Raw genomic sequence first — 13671 nt, forward strand, 5'->3', positions numbered from 1 at the left:
CACTCTTCTACTTTCCTATTTACAATCCATTATACTGTATATTCTTCTAATACAATACATAATTTTCAGAAATGTAAGAGAAAATACACAATTTTATAAGGTTTAAAAAAAATGACAAACTCAATCTGTACAGGATTCTCAAGTTTAGCACCCAAACTTTATACAAAGCATTATCCACATAGCTTTGGAAGGGCAGATGCTACACTGACAAAGCAGCAACAAACTTACAGAAATACAATAAAATACAGAAAATAAAGGTAGGTATTTGCGGAATGAGAAACAATACAGTTAGAACCACTGAAGTTATAAATTTAGCAATATCCACTTTTTCTAGAAACATGTAATTGCAAACCTGGACTACAAAAAACTATGGAGACAAAGTAAAGTGAAGGACAGAGCGGTTTCTTTTGTAAACTAGGGAATCTGAAGAAATTCCTACTCTATATCTGTTAGCAAATTAGCAATTCAATAACTCTTAGTCTGAAGAAACATATTTCTCCCTCAACATGTCTCCTGCTTATACTTCTCTGTGATTTTCATAATCATTTGCTAAATATATTTCAAAACATGATCTGCAGTTTTGGGACTTTTAAGTGACTTACTCCTAAACACTGTACAAATAGGTCACTGTATAACTGCAGAATAGTGAAGGGTCCTCAAGATAGGCACAGCCAACCCTGGTTTGGGTTATACTTACACAACATAAATTTTAACCAATGCCATAAATTGGCCCTGAGGACACTTTCAGATATCAGTTTTGCCTACTAATTTTAAGGTATCACCTAGGCAGGAGTTTCAGTAAATCAGAGTTATAGTATAATCAGAGGCCTGTGAATTCTGAGATTCTGCAACATTTGCTACAGAGGGTAAGTTTGCTGTACAACTGTACTATAAAATATCAGCTCAAAGTTTTACCAAGTTATGTTTCTAGACCACATGGCTGCAAAGATAACCTTGAAAACACAAAGTGGAAACTAACGCAATGCTGTCTTTGTGAATCTGCAGACAGCTTGAAACTATTGCTCCAAGAAGTATGAATTATATTCATCTCAATAAAGTGTTCTCTTCTTTATGTTTCAGAGTGCATTCTAATGACAATATTGTTGTCCATTTCGCTGCTTATCATTTTAGCAAAAACATTCAGGTAACATATTAACCCCACAATCCCAAAGCTGCCCCAAATAAGACAAACTCAATATCAAAACAACAATACAGGGTAACTATACTTATATTATTCATTTTTATATTTCATAAAAACCTCCATTTTAACACATCTGAGGCTGACACAGATGTTCCAGACTTTCTACTAGATTGCTAGAGAATCCAAGGCCTTATAGTACAGTATACAAAGGCTTGGAAGGATTAGATTTTTAATCAGAAAATGTTGATTTCCCCATACACACAAACCAATAAAAATATTTCCATTTAACCAAAATGTACAGATAGGCAAAATCAGAAAAATGCTGCTTGAGAACTTATTATGAGATTGATTTAAGGATATTTGCTTTGTATATTTTGCATGTGATATTGACAATTTGTGCTTCAACAGTTACAAATCTAACTTTTTTAATCTCAACATCTACTGTCATTAAAATGCTACTGTCTGACCCCACCCCATAATTTCCTGCAACTGTAAAAATTTAAATAAACTATAAAAATACTTAATGTCCATATTTTTCACAAACAGCAAACACTTAAATTGATAGAAATAAAAAAATGCTTAAAATAATCATAGATATCTGTCAAAATTATAACAAATATCAATTTCATTCTCCAATACTTAATTATACAGAGCCCTGACCAGAACATTCCACCCCTTCAAATATATTTTATCCCAAAAGATCCAAATGCCATTCACAGACATAAATGTGATAGATAAATTACTGTAACCATTTTAAAATACCTAGGAGCAGTAGACATTCCCTGGGACTGAGTGCACGCACAGGGTCACAATATCTGCTTTCCCCCTGGATAGTCCTGATTTAGACTCCTTTGAAACACGTTAGATAGGCCCAAATTTTCTTTATCACCCAGGCAGCTCCATCACAAACACAACCTAGGCAAAGCTACCTGCAACATTGCAAAACTTGGGCACATCCCCAAAATGAGTTCCCTTTGCAATATGATGCCAAATATCAAGACCAAAATGCAGTGACAACTGGGTTGAGCCTGGGCTCAGCAGCTTCGGGACAAGCCCTATCAGCAGGAAACCAGGACAAGACTGGGACACAGACAGACCAGACCGGGACACAGACAGACCAGACCAAGGAATAATGCAACAAGTCCTAGGTGGACCAGGTCTCGATGACATAACTAAACAGATCCTGTTCCTGGGACACCTGAGGGAGATGCATGATCCGCCTAGTCCTGCACCCCAGACTAGGGCTCTTCTCCCCCTTAACTCCCCTGCCCCACAACCAACTCGCACTACCTTCCCCCTAACTTTGGTCCCCAGCTCCCCATCACTGGGTCTTCCCTCCCCCTTATGCCCCCACCAGCCCTACACCAGTTCACACTGTCCTCTCCCAAACCCTGCTGCCCACTGCTGGGGCTCCCCCCCCCAGCTCTCGCTGCCCTCCCCCAGACCCCAATGCCCATTGCTGGGGCTCCCCCCCACAGCTCTCGCTGCCCTCCCCCAGATCCCGATGCCCATTGCTGGGGCTCCCCCAGCTCTCGCTGCCCTCCCCCAGACCCCGATGCCCATTGCTAGGGCTCCCCCCCCAGCTCTCGCTGCCCTCCCCCAGCTCTCTCTGCTCATTGCTGGGCCTCCCCCACGCCCCGCCAACTCCCACTGCCCTCCCCTAGACCCCAATGCTGGGGCTCCTGACCGCCCACACTACCCTCCCCCAGACCCCCCTTCCCAGCCCCAGAATCCGCCCCCCCCCAGCTCGGACCCCTCACTCCTCCATGGGCTCCCTTCCCTGCAGCGCCCCCCCACCGCGCTCACCTGGTGCCCCCTACGTTGAGCTGGATGATCTCCCCGCTTCCCGCGCCGGCGAAGCCCCCACCGTTCCCCGCCATCTTCCCCGCCGCCGCCTGCAGCTCCGGGCAGCGCCCGCCGCCACCTTCCACCGCAGCCGGAGCCCACGGAACCAGCAGGAGGCGGCAGCTAGAGGCGGGAGCTGGGGGAGCGCGCAGCGGGGCTGCCCCGGGCGTGGGCCAGCGAGGGAGGAACTGGGTCCCGAGAAGCTGCGGCCCCTCGGGCTCAGGCCAGCAAAGGCCGCGCCGCCTCCCCACACCCTGGCCGGAGCCGGGCGGAAAGTGCCATGGCAACGCGCAGCACCTGGAGGAGGGGGCTCGGCACGGGACAAAATACTCTGCGTTCTGCGCGAAGCGAGCTCGGGAGGGGAGGGAGAGCTGTGGGGACGCTATGGGCGGGAGGGTTCGAAAGCCTCCGTACACACACACACACACGCTCCTTCAGTAGCAGAGTGCACACGCACATCGCAATGGGGAATACACACACGCGGTAGTCCCCCCAAACGAGAGGACTCTCCGCACACACCCAAACTGAGGAATCCTCCCTCTCCTCCTCTCTCGCCAAATAGGCAAAACGCCTCTCTCTATTCATCTATTTTAATTATTTTGCCCCTGATTCACTCGTGTTGCCAGCAGTGGAGTTACATCCGCATAAAACCGGACTAAGGCAGTGGTGAATCAGGGCCTTATTCATAGTGATGAAAGTTTTCGAGGGTTTTATTCAGTGATTATGCCAGCAGAAAAATGTACACAGGACAAGTAGGGGAAATGGAGGCTGTCAAGCTGGGAAGTTATATTTGCTTAATGTGTGGATCATTAGTAACAGTCACCTTCTTAAAAAGCTGCCCAATTCATTGTCCTCAATTTTTGAGAGGCCATTAACATTAAATGATTGCATTTCTCCCCTCCCCCCCGCATTATATTTATAGAGAACATGATGCCAGAATTGCAATGGGGGAAATCCAAAATCTGAATTCCGTATGACAACTTTTTTCTCTACTAAAAAAATTGAGACAGAGTTTGAATATGACCAAGCTACCGAAAGCTGCTACTGCTAAGGAAACATTCTTACGGTACATATTACTATTAAGCTTTAAGGCCAGCAAGGTGAAATTAAAAGCCTTCCATGGCACTGGCCCTTAGCTACCTGAGAGATCACCTCACTCCACAGACATCAAAAGCTAGATTCCATCAGAACCACCTTAACCAACTAATGGAGACTTGTGTGTCCAAAAGACATGACTCTCCCAGGAGCTGGACCTAGACTATAGAACGCATGCCTGCAAGAGATAAGAGCAACCACAGACCTCAGGGTTCAGAAGTCAGTTTTCCCAAGTCCAATGTGCTCACAGTCTATTTTCACTTGGGAGTGACGGAAAGGAAAAAAATGGGGGAATGGGGAATTCTGCTTCCTTTTAAGCTTCTCCTAAAGGCAAAGGAGGGAAAGCTAGAGAGGAATTTTCCTTTGTTGTCATTCTTTTAATTATCTGGGGACCACTGAAGATCACATAAGTACAGAGAGAAAGAGACTAAAGACAACTCACTATGAAAAGATTGGCAGCATAGTTCAGGTTAAAGGATAATTTGTACTATCCTTTCTTCAGTGAAACATCTTGGCCATAAAGAGATGCACATTACAAAGTGAGCTCAGGGTGGCAAAATATATTATATCCTTCAACTCTGAATCCACAGTGCAATTTGATGAGGAAATCAGTCTATTACAAACTGTAATGGAAATTTGACCAAGAATAAATGACTATATAGTTAGGAGAGGAAGTCATAACATTGTGGTTTGAAGGAGTGAGTGTATGCTGCCAGCTTTGTGATCAAGTCTTACAGCCAAGCAAGGTTTTACTGTTTTCAGAGAGTAAGAATTTACAAATATGGTCTTTTTTCAACTAGGTAAAATTTGACAAGATACAAAGATCTCATGCCAGGGACCCAGCACCATTTAAACCCAGTATTGCCATTCTGCAAGGGCAGAGTGGACATCTGGGTCATAGCCTCACAGTGGAATCTCTGCAGCTCTTTTATGCTATGGGAGAGAGGAATACTTGTCTCCAATAGGTTCAAACCGAGAGAACCACTGGAGCTGGGCTAGTGGCAGAACTATTGAATCTTCATAGAATCATAGAATATCAGGGTTGGAAGGGACCTCAGGAGGTCATCTAGTCCAACCCCCTGCTCAAAACAGGACCAATCCCCCATGGTTGCCCCAGATCCGTAAATGGCCCCCTCAAGGCATGAACTCACAACCCTGGGTTTAGTAGGCCAATGCTCAAACCACTGAGCTATCCCTCTGCCCATCCACTCATATGGATTCAGTGGCTTAAAAGCCCTAAGTGGTATGAAGAGGGGTGGTAACTGCAATTTCAATCCATATGCTGAAAAAGTATCTGCAAAGAGGGGCCTACCTAATTATGGGATGGATTCCATCCTCCCTGTCCCCATGGAGTTCCCCAAACAAAGACATTTACTGTGAATTTCACCCTGACACACACAGGCCCATTGGTACCAACTGGCAAAGGATTCAATGTTCTATAATGACAACTTGTATCAGCCCTAACAAACTCACTACAGCTAGCACACTGCTTTTGTAGTATTTATCAAGAAAGTTAAGTGAGATCTTAAATGCAAACCAGGATCACATGGGTCATTAACATCATTGTGAAATGTATGGATCGACACTATGTAAGGAGTTATGTGTATATATTGGAAAATATGTCTTAAAATCTGACTCAAAGCAGGGTTGACAAACAGGTTTTTGTCAGAGGGATGTATATTCATCTGTCTGCCTTGGTTCACATCAGGAGTCCTGGAACAATTTTTATAGTGGGGGTGCTGATGATAGAAATCATGTATTTGGTGTTTGTTATTAGTACTTCAAGCCAAGGGGGGGCAGCAACATCCCTAGCTCCAGCACCACTGGTTCACATGTAAAATAAGTATTGTAAGCCAACATCATGGAAGCCCCGTTTGCATACAAAATCAACATGAAAGCAGCACACCCAGGAATAAACCTGTGTGTGGGAGGAGTCATCCTAACTCTGGGACCAACAGTGAATTTTGGGGGTATGAGGAAAAGGCAAAAGGACATCTTTTCATCCTTTACTGAGAAAGCAAAAAGGACAGTGCTTTCTTTTCATTCATGAAAGAGGGATCCCAGCCTTGTTGGTTGAAGACACTGGAAGATTTCTTTAGGTGAGAAACTACTTTAGACAGAGGGTTAGCCTGTTAAAATTTAGACTCAAGGAAGTGTGTTATACTTTTGTTTTATATGTAACAATTTATGTTTCAATTATTATCCTGAGTCACTATCTCTCAAATCTTAGTCTGTGATAATAAATGTATGATTGTTTTCATTATAAATATATCTCAGTGCTGTGATGTTATAAAAGAGTTGATCCTCAGTTGAATCAAACAGGCTTGTGTTGTGGGGATAGCAACAAACCTGGTAATTTCTGTGAGTATCCAGTGGTTAAGGGCTGGACACTGCAGGGACTGCTTCGAGGGAATGCTCTGTGCCTTCTTAGTAGTCTACACACAGAGAGCTATGGCTGCGGAGGCCTGGAAGGCAGTGCTTATGTTGCCAGAGGCTATTGTTTTCAGGGAGCTGATCCACAGCAGACACAGACTAGACTGCTTCACGCTAATGGCAAGTAGTAGGGAGGTGCCTAACAACTCTGGGGACCCTTTGGGAGAGACACACCCCCTATACCCATACAAGTCATAATCCTAGCAGAACCATTTTTAACATTGGTAGAACACTTTCATTTTAAAGGCGTACCCCCAAAGAAAACTGTTGTGAAGAGTAGTCTACTTATAAGTTTTAGATCCAAGAGGGGACTACAGTTCCCCTAGCCCTCTGTTACATGGTCAGTATTTAAGGTTTGCTAAGCAAATGTGAAAAGATTTAACATTGCATCAGTCTACTGTCAGAAAAACCACAGCTACAGTTTTGAGGTTGCCAAAGATTGATGCTAATGGCTGTTTTCCAGTGCTTATGTAGAGAAACTTCCCACAAGTGTACCACATGCAGTAACTCTGTGGTAAACACTAAAATGTGCATAAACTTACCATTAGTTTACTACTGTCACTATTTCTAAGAACTATTCAAACTTCTGTTGAAAGGGAAAAAGTCAACTTCAAAGTTAACTTAAAAGCCACTCTTCTGCCTGAAAATGTTGTGCCTATCTTTGGTACAAGTTTCACATAAGACTATTACATCTGGGAAAAAAATCTGCTGGTCTTTTTTTCAAATTATTTTGTACATTTGACAGCACTTTGTTTATAGTCAGTTTCACTGTTTTCCTTGGACAGTCCAATAGAACATATATTCCTCCTCTCACATGGAGTTGCCATCTGTCTGTGATCCCCATGCGGAACTGACACCTCAATTGTTTCTCCCTGTTAATCATGCAGGTCTCTTACACAGTAACCTGGGAGAGAGAAAAGTTTTTAAAATAGGAAGATGTAATTATAAAACCGCCCAAATGGCATGGGGACTTTAGGTGTACTACCTACATCCACTGTAACTCATTTTTTAATTAGACTGAACTCCAAGTGGACAGTGTTCTTTGAACATTCTAAAGCATTTATTCTCAAAGCAGAGATGTTTTCTTACTTTTTTATGCTCAGTTTTGTCACCACAGAAGAACTCTAGTGCTACTCCCTCTTTTCCCCATAGTTTTAGAAAAATAACTGAAGGCTGCAGTGATCAGAGTAGCACTGGCTCCACTCTTTATGGTGAAATTCCCTTTGGGGAGTTCCTCCCACATCAAGGATAGGGTTTCATGTTAGTCCTCCCTCAAATTCCTGAGATCCTAGGAAATCCATGGGAGGCGAAGCTAGCTGTTGTTAAGACTCTGTGCTGTACAAACTCACGAGGTCTGAGGTCTCCCCCCTGAAGCCGAATTCCCCTTGAAGCAGAATACCTTTCAACATTCCTTTGGGAACTGTGAGGCTCGCTCCAATGCAGAGCTGTGGCTAAATGCCACAATTTAGCCCACAATAAATAGCACAAAGAATATTGTATTATATTTTTCAGTTTCATATTTAACCCTTTGTTGTAAAATTTCTCTGAAGCTGTTGCTGAGAGTTGAAGAAGCTAGGGAGCCTTATCATAGAATTTGAGCCTTACTTGCATAGATTACATGAGACATTGAACATATCAAACAAACAGTGTGTGTTTATGATGTATGATTTTTTTACAGTGTCCTTATGCATTGAAAAGGCTCATTACATTTCCCTAATTATTCTATTTTTTGAGGCGGGGGAGAGTTTTATAAACAATAAGAGATTAGGAATATAAATTCTAAGGATAAATGGTCAGATCATTCTTAGTGCATTTTTGAGAGAGGACAGGAAAACCTCTGAAAATGGCCTTTAATTCACTGATGGATAGAGAAAGTCTTGAATCTCAGTGGCATTATCTTTCACTGTTCCAGAAAAAGTCCTTACACATGATCTCAACATATTTGGGTATCATAGTGTTGGGGGCATAGCTGGGAGGAAGAAGGATAAGACTTGAGAAAAAGCCACTCTCATTAATATTATTGCTTACAGACCTATATGGATATTCCCACAGAAGACAGTGATGATGCTTCCAGCATACCTTAAGATGATGACTGCTTTATGTTCTCACACAACGTACACAAAAGGGTTTTTGGCCCAGGGGCATGGCCAATAGGATAATAGCACCCAAAAAAGTCATGCTGCCTTAAGGAGTTGGAAGGCGCAATGTACATAGAGAAACTGGATCTTCACAGGAATGTACCAGCCTTTTAAAGATGCCTCAAGAGCCATGGGAATTTTATATCCGCCTTGGGACATCTGAAAATTAACAATTAACAAACTACTGAGAGTCAACTGGACTTTTGCTCTCCTAAGCCACACAGAAACTTCTGAAAATCCAACCCACTGTAAATACAGTATGAATTAATCATCTAACTGTTGGACTTTCAAACCAGGAAACAGAAGAGAGATCCTATCTTAAGAAAATCAGCTGTTGTAGTCTGTGGCAACTGCAGTTCTAGAACTTACCCACTAGATGACTCTATTGGTCTGAAAGTGGGACTCCAATATGTAACTCCTGTTTAACCTGATCATGTAAAATGCATTTTCAAGACTCTACCCTGACACAATACATAATGATTGCAATACATAATTTGCATTTCCTCCAATAATAAATGTCAAGTCTCATTAGAAGCATACATTTCACATCAGAATTATACAATATTAATATGCAAAGGAAACATATATAATAATGTATACACTCTTTTTATTAATTCATAGTGAATAAAAGTGAAATACAACATACAATATTTACCTTTCTGTCAAATAGGGATCCTATATGGCTCAATGCAAACATAAGTGGACACATTAGAATTAAATATACATGTGTTTGAGTAATGAACATGCAGTATTTAGGAATCTGCAGAGCCAGTGAATCAATATTAATTACTCTCTACATAATGACATACCCACAGATACAAGGCTGACTTTATAATTTGATTCTTTTAGTTAGAATGGTTCCAGCTATGCTTTCTCTAGTGCAGAGGTTGTCAAGGAGCTAGAAATACAGTTTTGTAATGTACCATCAACACAAGCATATAGGTAGGCTTGAAAGGATTACATTTTTATTGGTAAAAGTTACTAAACAACTATTTTACCACACACGCAAACACATGAAAAATATTTCTATTAATAATAATAAAAATTTACAGATAGACAAAGTAAGAAAAATGCTGCTTGAGAACTTATTAAAGTTTGATTTATGGATATTTACTTTGTATATTTTGACATACAATGTTGACCATTCTTGTTTTAATGGTTATAAAGCTTTAGCTTTTTCAATCTCAATGTCTACTTTTATTAAATAATTATTCTTTGGTCCTGCCTTTTGTCTAACACCCCCCCTAATTTCCCTCAACTATGAAAATTTAAATAAAAAAACAAGCTTAAAACACAGAACTCTGCACAACTGTGAAAATTTAAAACCAAAATTGGAAGACATTTTTTTAAAATAAACACCAGTATTAGCTGTTGACATGATAAAAAATAGAACTCCAATTCTGCCAAGCCTGCATATAATTCTGGTTTTACAAATTCAGCTCTTCAGTTCAAGCAGCAATATTTTGTAGTCTTTGTTGGGTTGACCCCTTAATGCCTATAGCGTGTTCACTAGTGTGGTCAGACAAAGAAACCCCCAAAGGCCACTAAGTTTGAATGAGCATCCAAGCTTCTCAAACTACAAGAGTAAAGATACATTCTTACTGTTTGACTTGCTTATTAAAGACTTTCTCACTAAGGTATCAGGCAAGATCCATGGGTACAGCTGAGGAGCAAACAATGCAAATCAGAGTGAAGTATGGAAAGGCTGCATAAAGCTCACCTTTGCATTTCCCCAGTTCTGGGCTACTGTGAGCTGATTCTGTCTAGGTGTAAGCTGGACAGCCCAAGGGCCGTTTTAAGTTATACTAGCTGGTAGGATCCCAAGGAGCCAAACTGACAAGTACGGATCAGCACAGAGTGGAAGTTCTGGCTCTATACCTTTCATCTAGCCATGCTGCATGCTCTACAATGGATCTCCACCACTATTGTACTGGGGTGGTCCTTCTGGGGCTGGTTACATTAGCTGAATTAGTTCTGAATGAACCAGCAATGCAATACAATATGGTTGCACAGCAACTGAGGATCTGTCCGCTAGTTTTACTTCATTTAAAGATCCAACATATGACACAGGCGTTGCTGTTCCTGGTCATCTGCCATATAATATTTTCCATAAATTTTGGAAATGGGTAAAAAATTACATTCCAAGGGTGATACTGTGCCTACCTCTTTGGGTTAAATTATTATAGTGCTTTACTTTAGGAGTTTACTTTAAAAAAAATAATTGCATATGCTGTAAAAACTCCCTTAGTGACTCCCTTAGGGCCGAGAAAAGGCACAAACATTCCCCAGCTGTGCTGGAACCAAGATTGTCTTGCCCCTTCCCAGCACCCTGACCCCCTGCAGAGGGTCTTGTCTCTGATGATTACAGATGGGGTTTCTGTTCCCAACTATTGACAGTTGTGTGTCTCAGAGAAAGATCCTCTAACCCATCTCTCCAAGAGACGTACCCTTGTCTCCAAAACCACAGAGGTGGCAGAGGGCATACTGGTTTATGCCATATACTACACATTTTCTGGCTAGCCTTGAACTCTCCAATTCCCTGATGAATGTTCTTCTGACACTTAATGGCTTTCATATTTTTGCTCTAGTGATTATTCAGATGCTCAGCCCAATCGGCCAGGTCCCGCTTCCACGTGGTGCCTCACTTTCCCCCTCTCTGAAGTGGGGATAATCCTAACCAACAATTAGACACAGTTTGATCCTCAGATCTTGCTTCCCAAATCCCTGCCCTCCTTGCCCAACACCAGCCTCTCCCCCATTTCCCCAAACTTCCATGCCTATGTTAGTGCCTGTCTCATCCCCCAACTGCAAGGTCTCAGACACAGTCTCCTTCCAGAAAGCTGAAGCTGCCCCTGGCTCTGGAGCTGGAATCGCATGTCCTGAGAGCTTCCCTTGCATGGTGTATTCACCGTGGGCATGAGAAAGGACAACACCCATATGCAGGTAGAACAGCAACCTCCATCTCTGTCCCAGCAGCAGGATGGCCTCTGGTCCCTGTTCCCTCAGACAGCTGGAGCTACTGAGAGGTGGGGTTGGCAGAGCATGAGAACAGCCCGTGAGGTTAAGAAATGGCAGGGAGAGCCTCTTCTCTCCATGGGACATTACGTTTTCCCTCCGGGGGCAGTCCTTTCTTTCCGCAGGCTGGGTTTTGCTTCCTGGATTCTGCCCAGACGCCCAGCTCCCATCCCTAGCAGCTGGGCTGTTCCCTACCCTGCTGTGCACCAGACCCTCTGCAGAGACCTGCTCTGGGCAAAGGCTGCAGAGCCAGCTGTCATCCTGGCAGGTGTAGCCCCAGGTTCCATAACCCTGACTCAGGGTCTCCCTCCGCTGGCAGACTCTGAGCAAGGCTTGCCCAGAGAACATGGATGACGAGCTCTAGATCCTGCCGCCAGCACCCTTCAGCACAGACAAACTCCAGTACCTCTTGGAGGTGAGCAGAATGGGGAGGGGCACCAGGGGTTTTACCTTAGCCCTGGGGATTCCTAGAAAGAAGAGACTGGAAAATCCATGTTTCTATTGGATGCTTCCAAGTATGCATTTGTGATATAAACTCACTGGGTGACCTTGAGTTAACTCACTTCCCCCTTACGGCATCAATCTTCTCCACTATCGAAGAAGGACATAAGCCCCGACAATCACCTTCACCTGTGGGTGTCTGGCCCCAACTGGACTATCTGCCCCATCACCTAACCTGCCCTATCTTTCCCTCCTAGGGCCTTGTCCTAAGTGCTCAGCCTGGCCCCTTCCCGGCTTGTCCCTGACCTCTAAAGGACTCTCCAAGCCCCTCCCATACCTGCTCCCCTTGGGGTCTCTCTCCTGGCTGAGCACAGGCTGCCCTTCTATCTCTCAGTAGGCCTGGGTCCTAGTCACATGCTGCTTCTTGTCATGTGACCCCCCACCTAGGGTGACCAGATGTCCCGATTTTATAGGGACAGTCCTGATTTTGGGGTCTTTTTCTCACATAGGCACCTATTACCCCCCACGTCCTGTCCTGATTTTTGACACTTGCTATCGGGTCAGCCTACCCCCACACTTATTCCCTTCACCCTAGGGAGCTGCATAACCTGGGCTAAGTGCAGTTGTGCTCCAACTCCTTTCCTGGCCATCTCACCCTGGGACAGGTTGAAACTGGAAACCTGTGGGCTAACAGTAACTGTTTGCTCTCAAAGGTGCTGAAGACATAATGGAAGAGGAAATCCTTTGGCCTGGATTTAAATTATTCCAACTGAGAGTGAATGAGAGAAAATACATCCACAGTTATCTTCCTAGCAGCATAAAATGTATAGATTGATAGGTGTTAAGGTCAGAAAGGACGATTATGTGCATCTAGTTGCAGCTCCTGTATAACTCAGGCCCTAGAACAGAGGTGGCCAACCAAGGCCCATGGGCCACATCCGGCCCGCAGGACCATCCTGCCCGGCCCCTGAACTCCCGCTGGAGAGGCTAGCCCCCCAGCCCCTCCCCCTGTCCCCCTCTCCCGCAGCCATGGCACCGTGAGGGCAGCGCGGCTTGCGCCCGCCCACCTCCTAGACTTTCAAATAAGCCTGTCCTGCCACTCTGAGCAGCAAGGTAAGGGGAGCGGGGGGTTGGATAAGGGGCAGGAGGTCCCTGGGGGCAGTCAGGGGACAGGGGGCAGTTGGATGGGGTGGAGTTTCAGGGTGGGGAGCTGTCAGGAGACAGGGAGCGGGGGGCTTGGATAGGGGGTGGGGTCCCGAGAGGGGCGGGGGACAGGGAGCCGGGGGGGTTGGATAGGGGTGGGGTCCTGGGGGGGCAGTTAGGGATGGGGGTCCCAGGAGGGAGTGGTCAGGGGACAAGAGGGGGGTTGGATGGGTCGGGGGTCCCAGGGGGCCTGTCAGGGGGCGGGGGTGTGGATAGGGGTCAGGGCAGTCAGGGAACAGGAAGCAGGGGGGGTTGGATGGGGGTGGGGTCCCGGGGGGGCGGGCGGAGGGGGCCCCAGGAGGGGGTGGTCAGGGGACAAGGATTGGGGGGGTTGGAGGGCGGCAGTCAGGGGATGGGAAG

General features: G+C 44.6%; 1 protein-coding gene across 3 annotated transcripts in view; it reads right to left on the minus strand.

Moving 5' to 3' along the window:
* The window catches only part of KCTD3 (potassium channel tetramerization domain containing 3), a 67630-nt gene extending 64324 nt beyond the window's left edge, over window positions 1–3306 (minus strand). The window contains exon 1 of one of the 3 annotated variants that reach the window (XM_074949258.1): window positions 2948–3306. In XM_074949258.1, coding sequence (XP_074805359.1) covers window positions 2948–3021 — 74 coding nt within the window. In that variant the 5' untranslated portion in view covers window positions 3022–3306. The remainder of the gene's footprint in view (window positions 1–2947) is intronic. The other 2 variants (XM_074949257.1, XM_074949259.1) reach the window with 2 other exon arrangements.
* Between the last annotated feature and the right edge of the window lie 10365 nt (window positions 3307–13671).

The sequence above is a fragment of the Natator depressus genome, chromosome 3, assembly GCF_965152275.1.
Source record: "Natator depressus isolate rNatDep1 chromosome 3, rNatDep2.hap1, whole genome shotgun sequence".
NCBI lineage: Eukaryota > Metazoa > Chordata > Testudines > Cheloniidae > Natator > Natator depressus.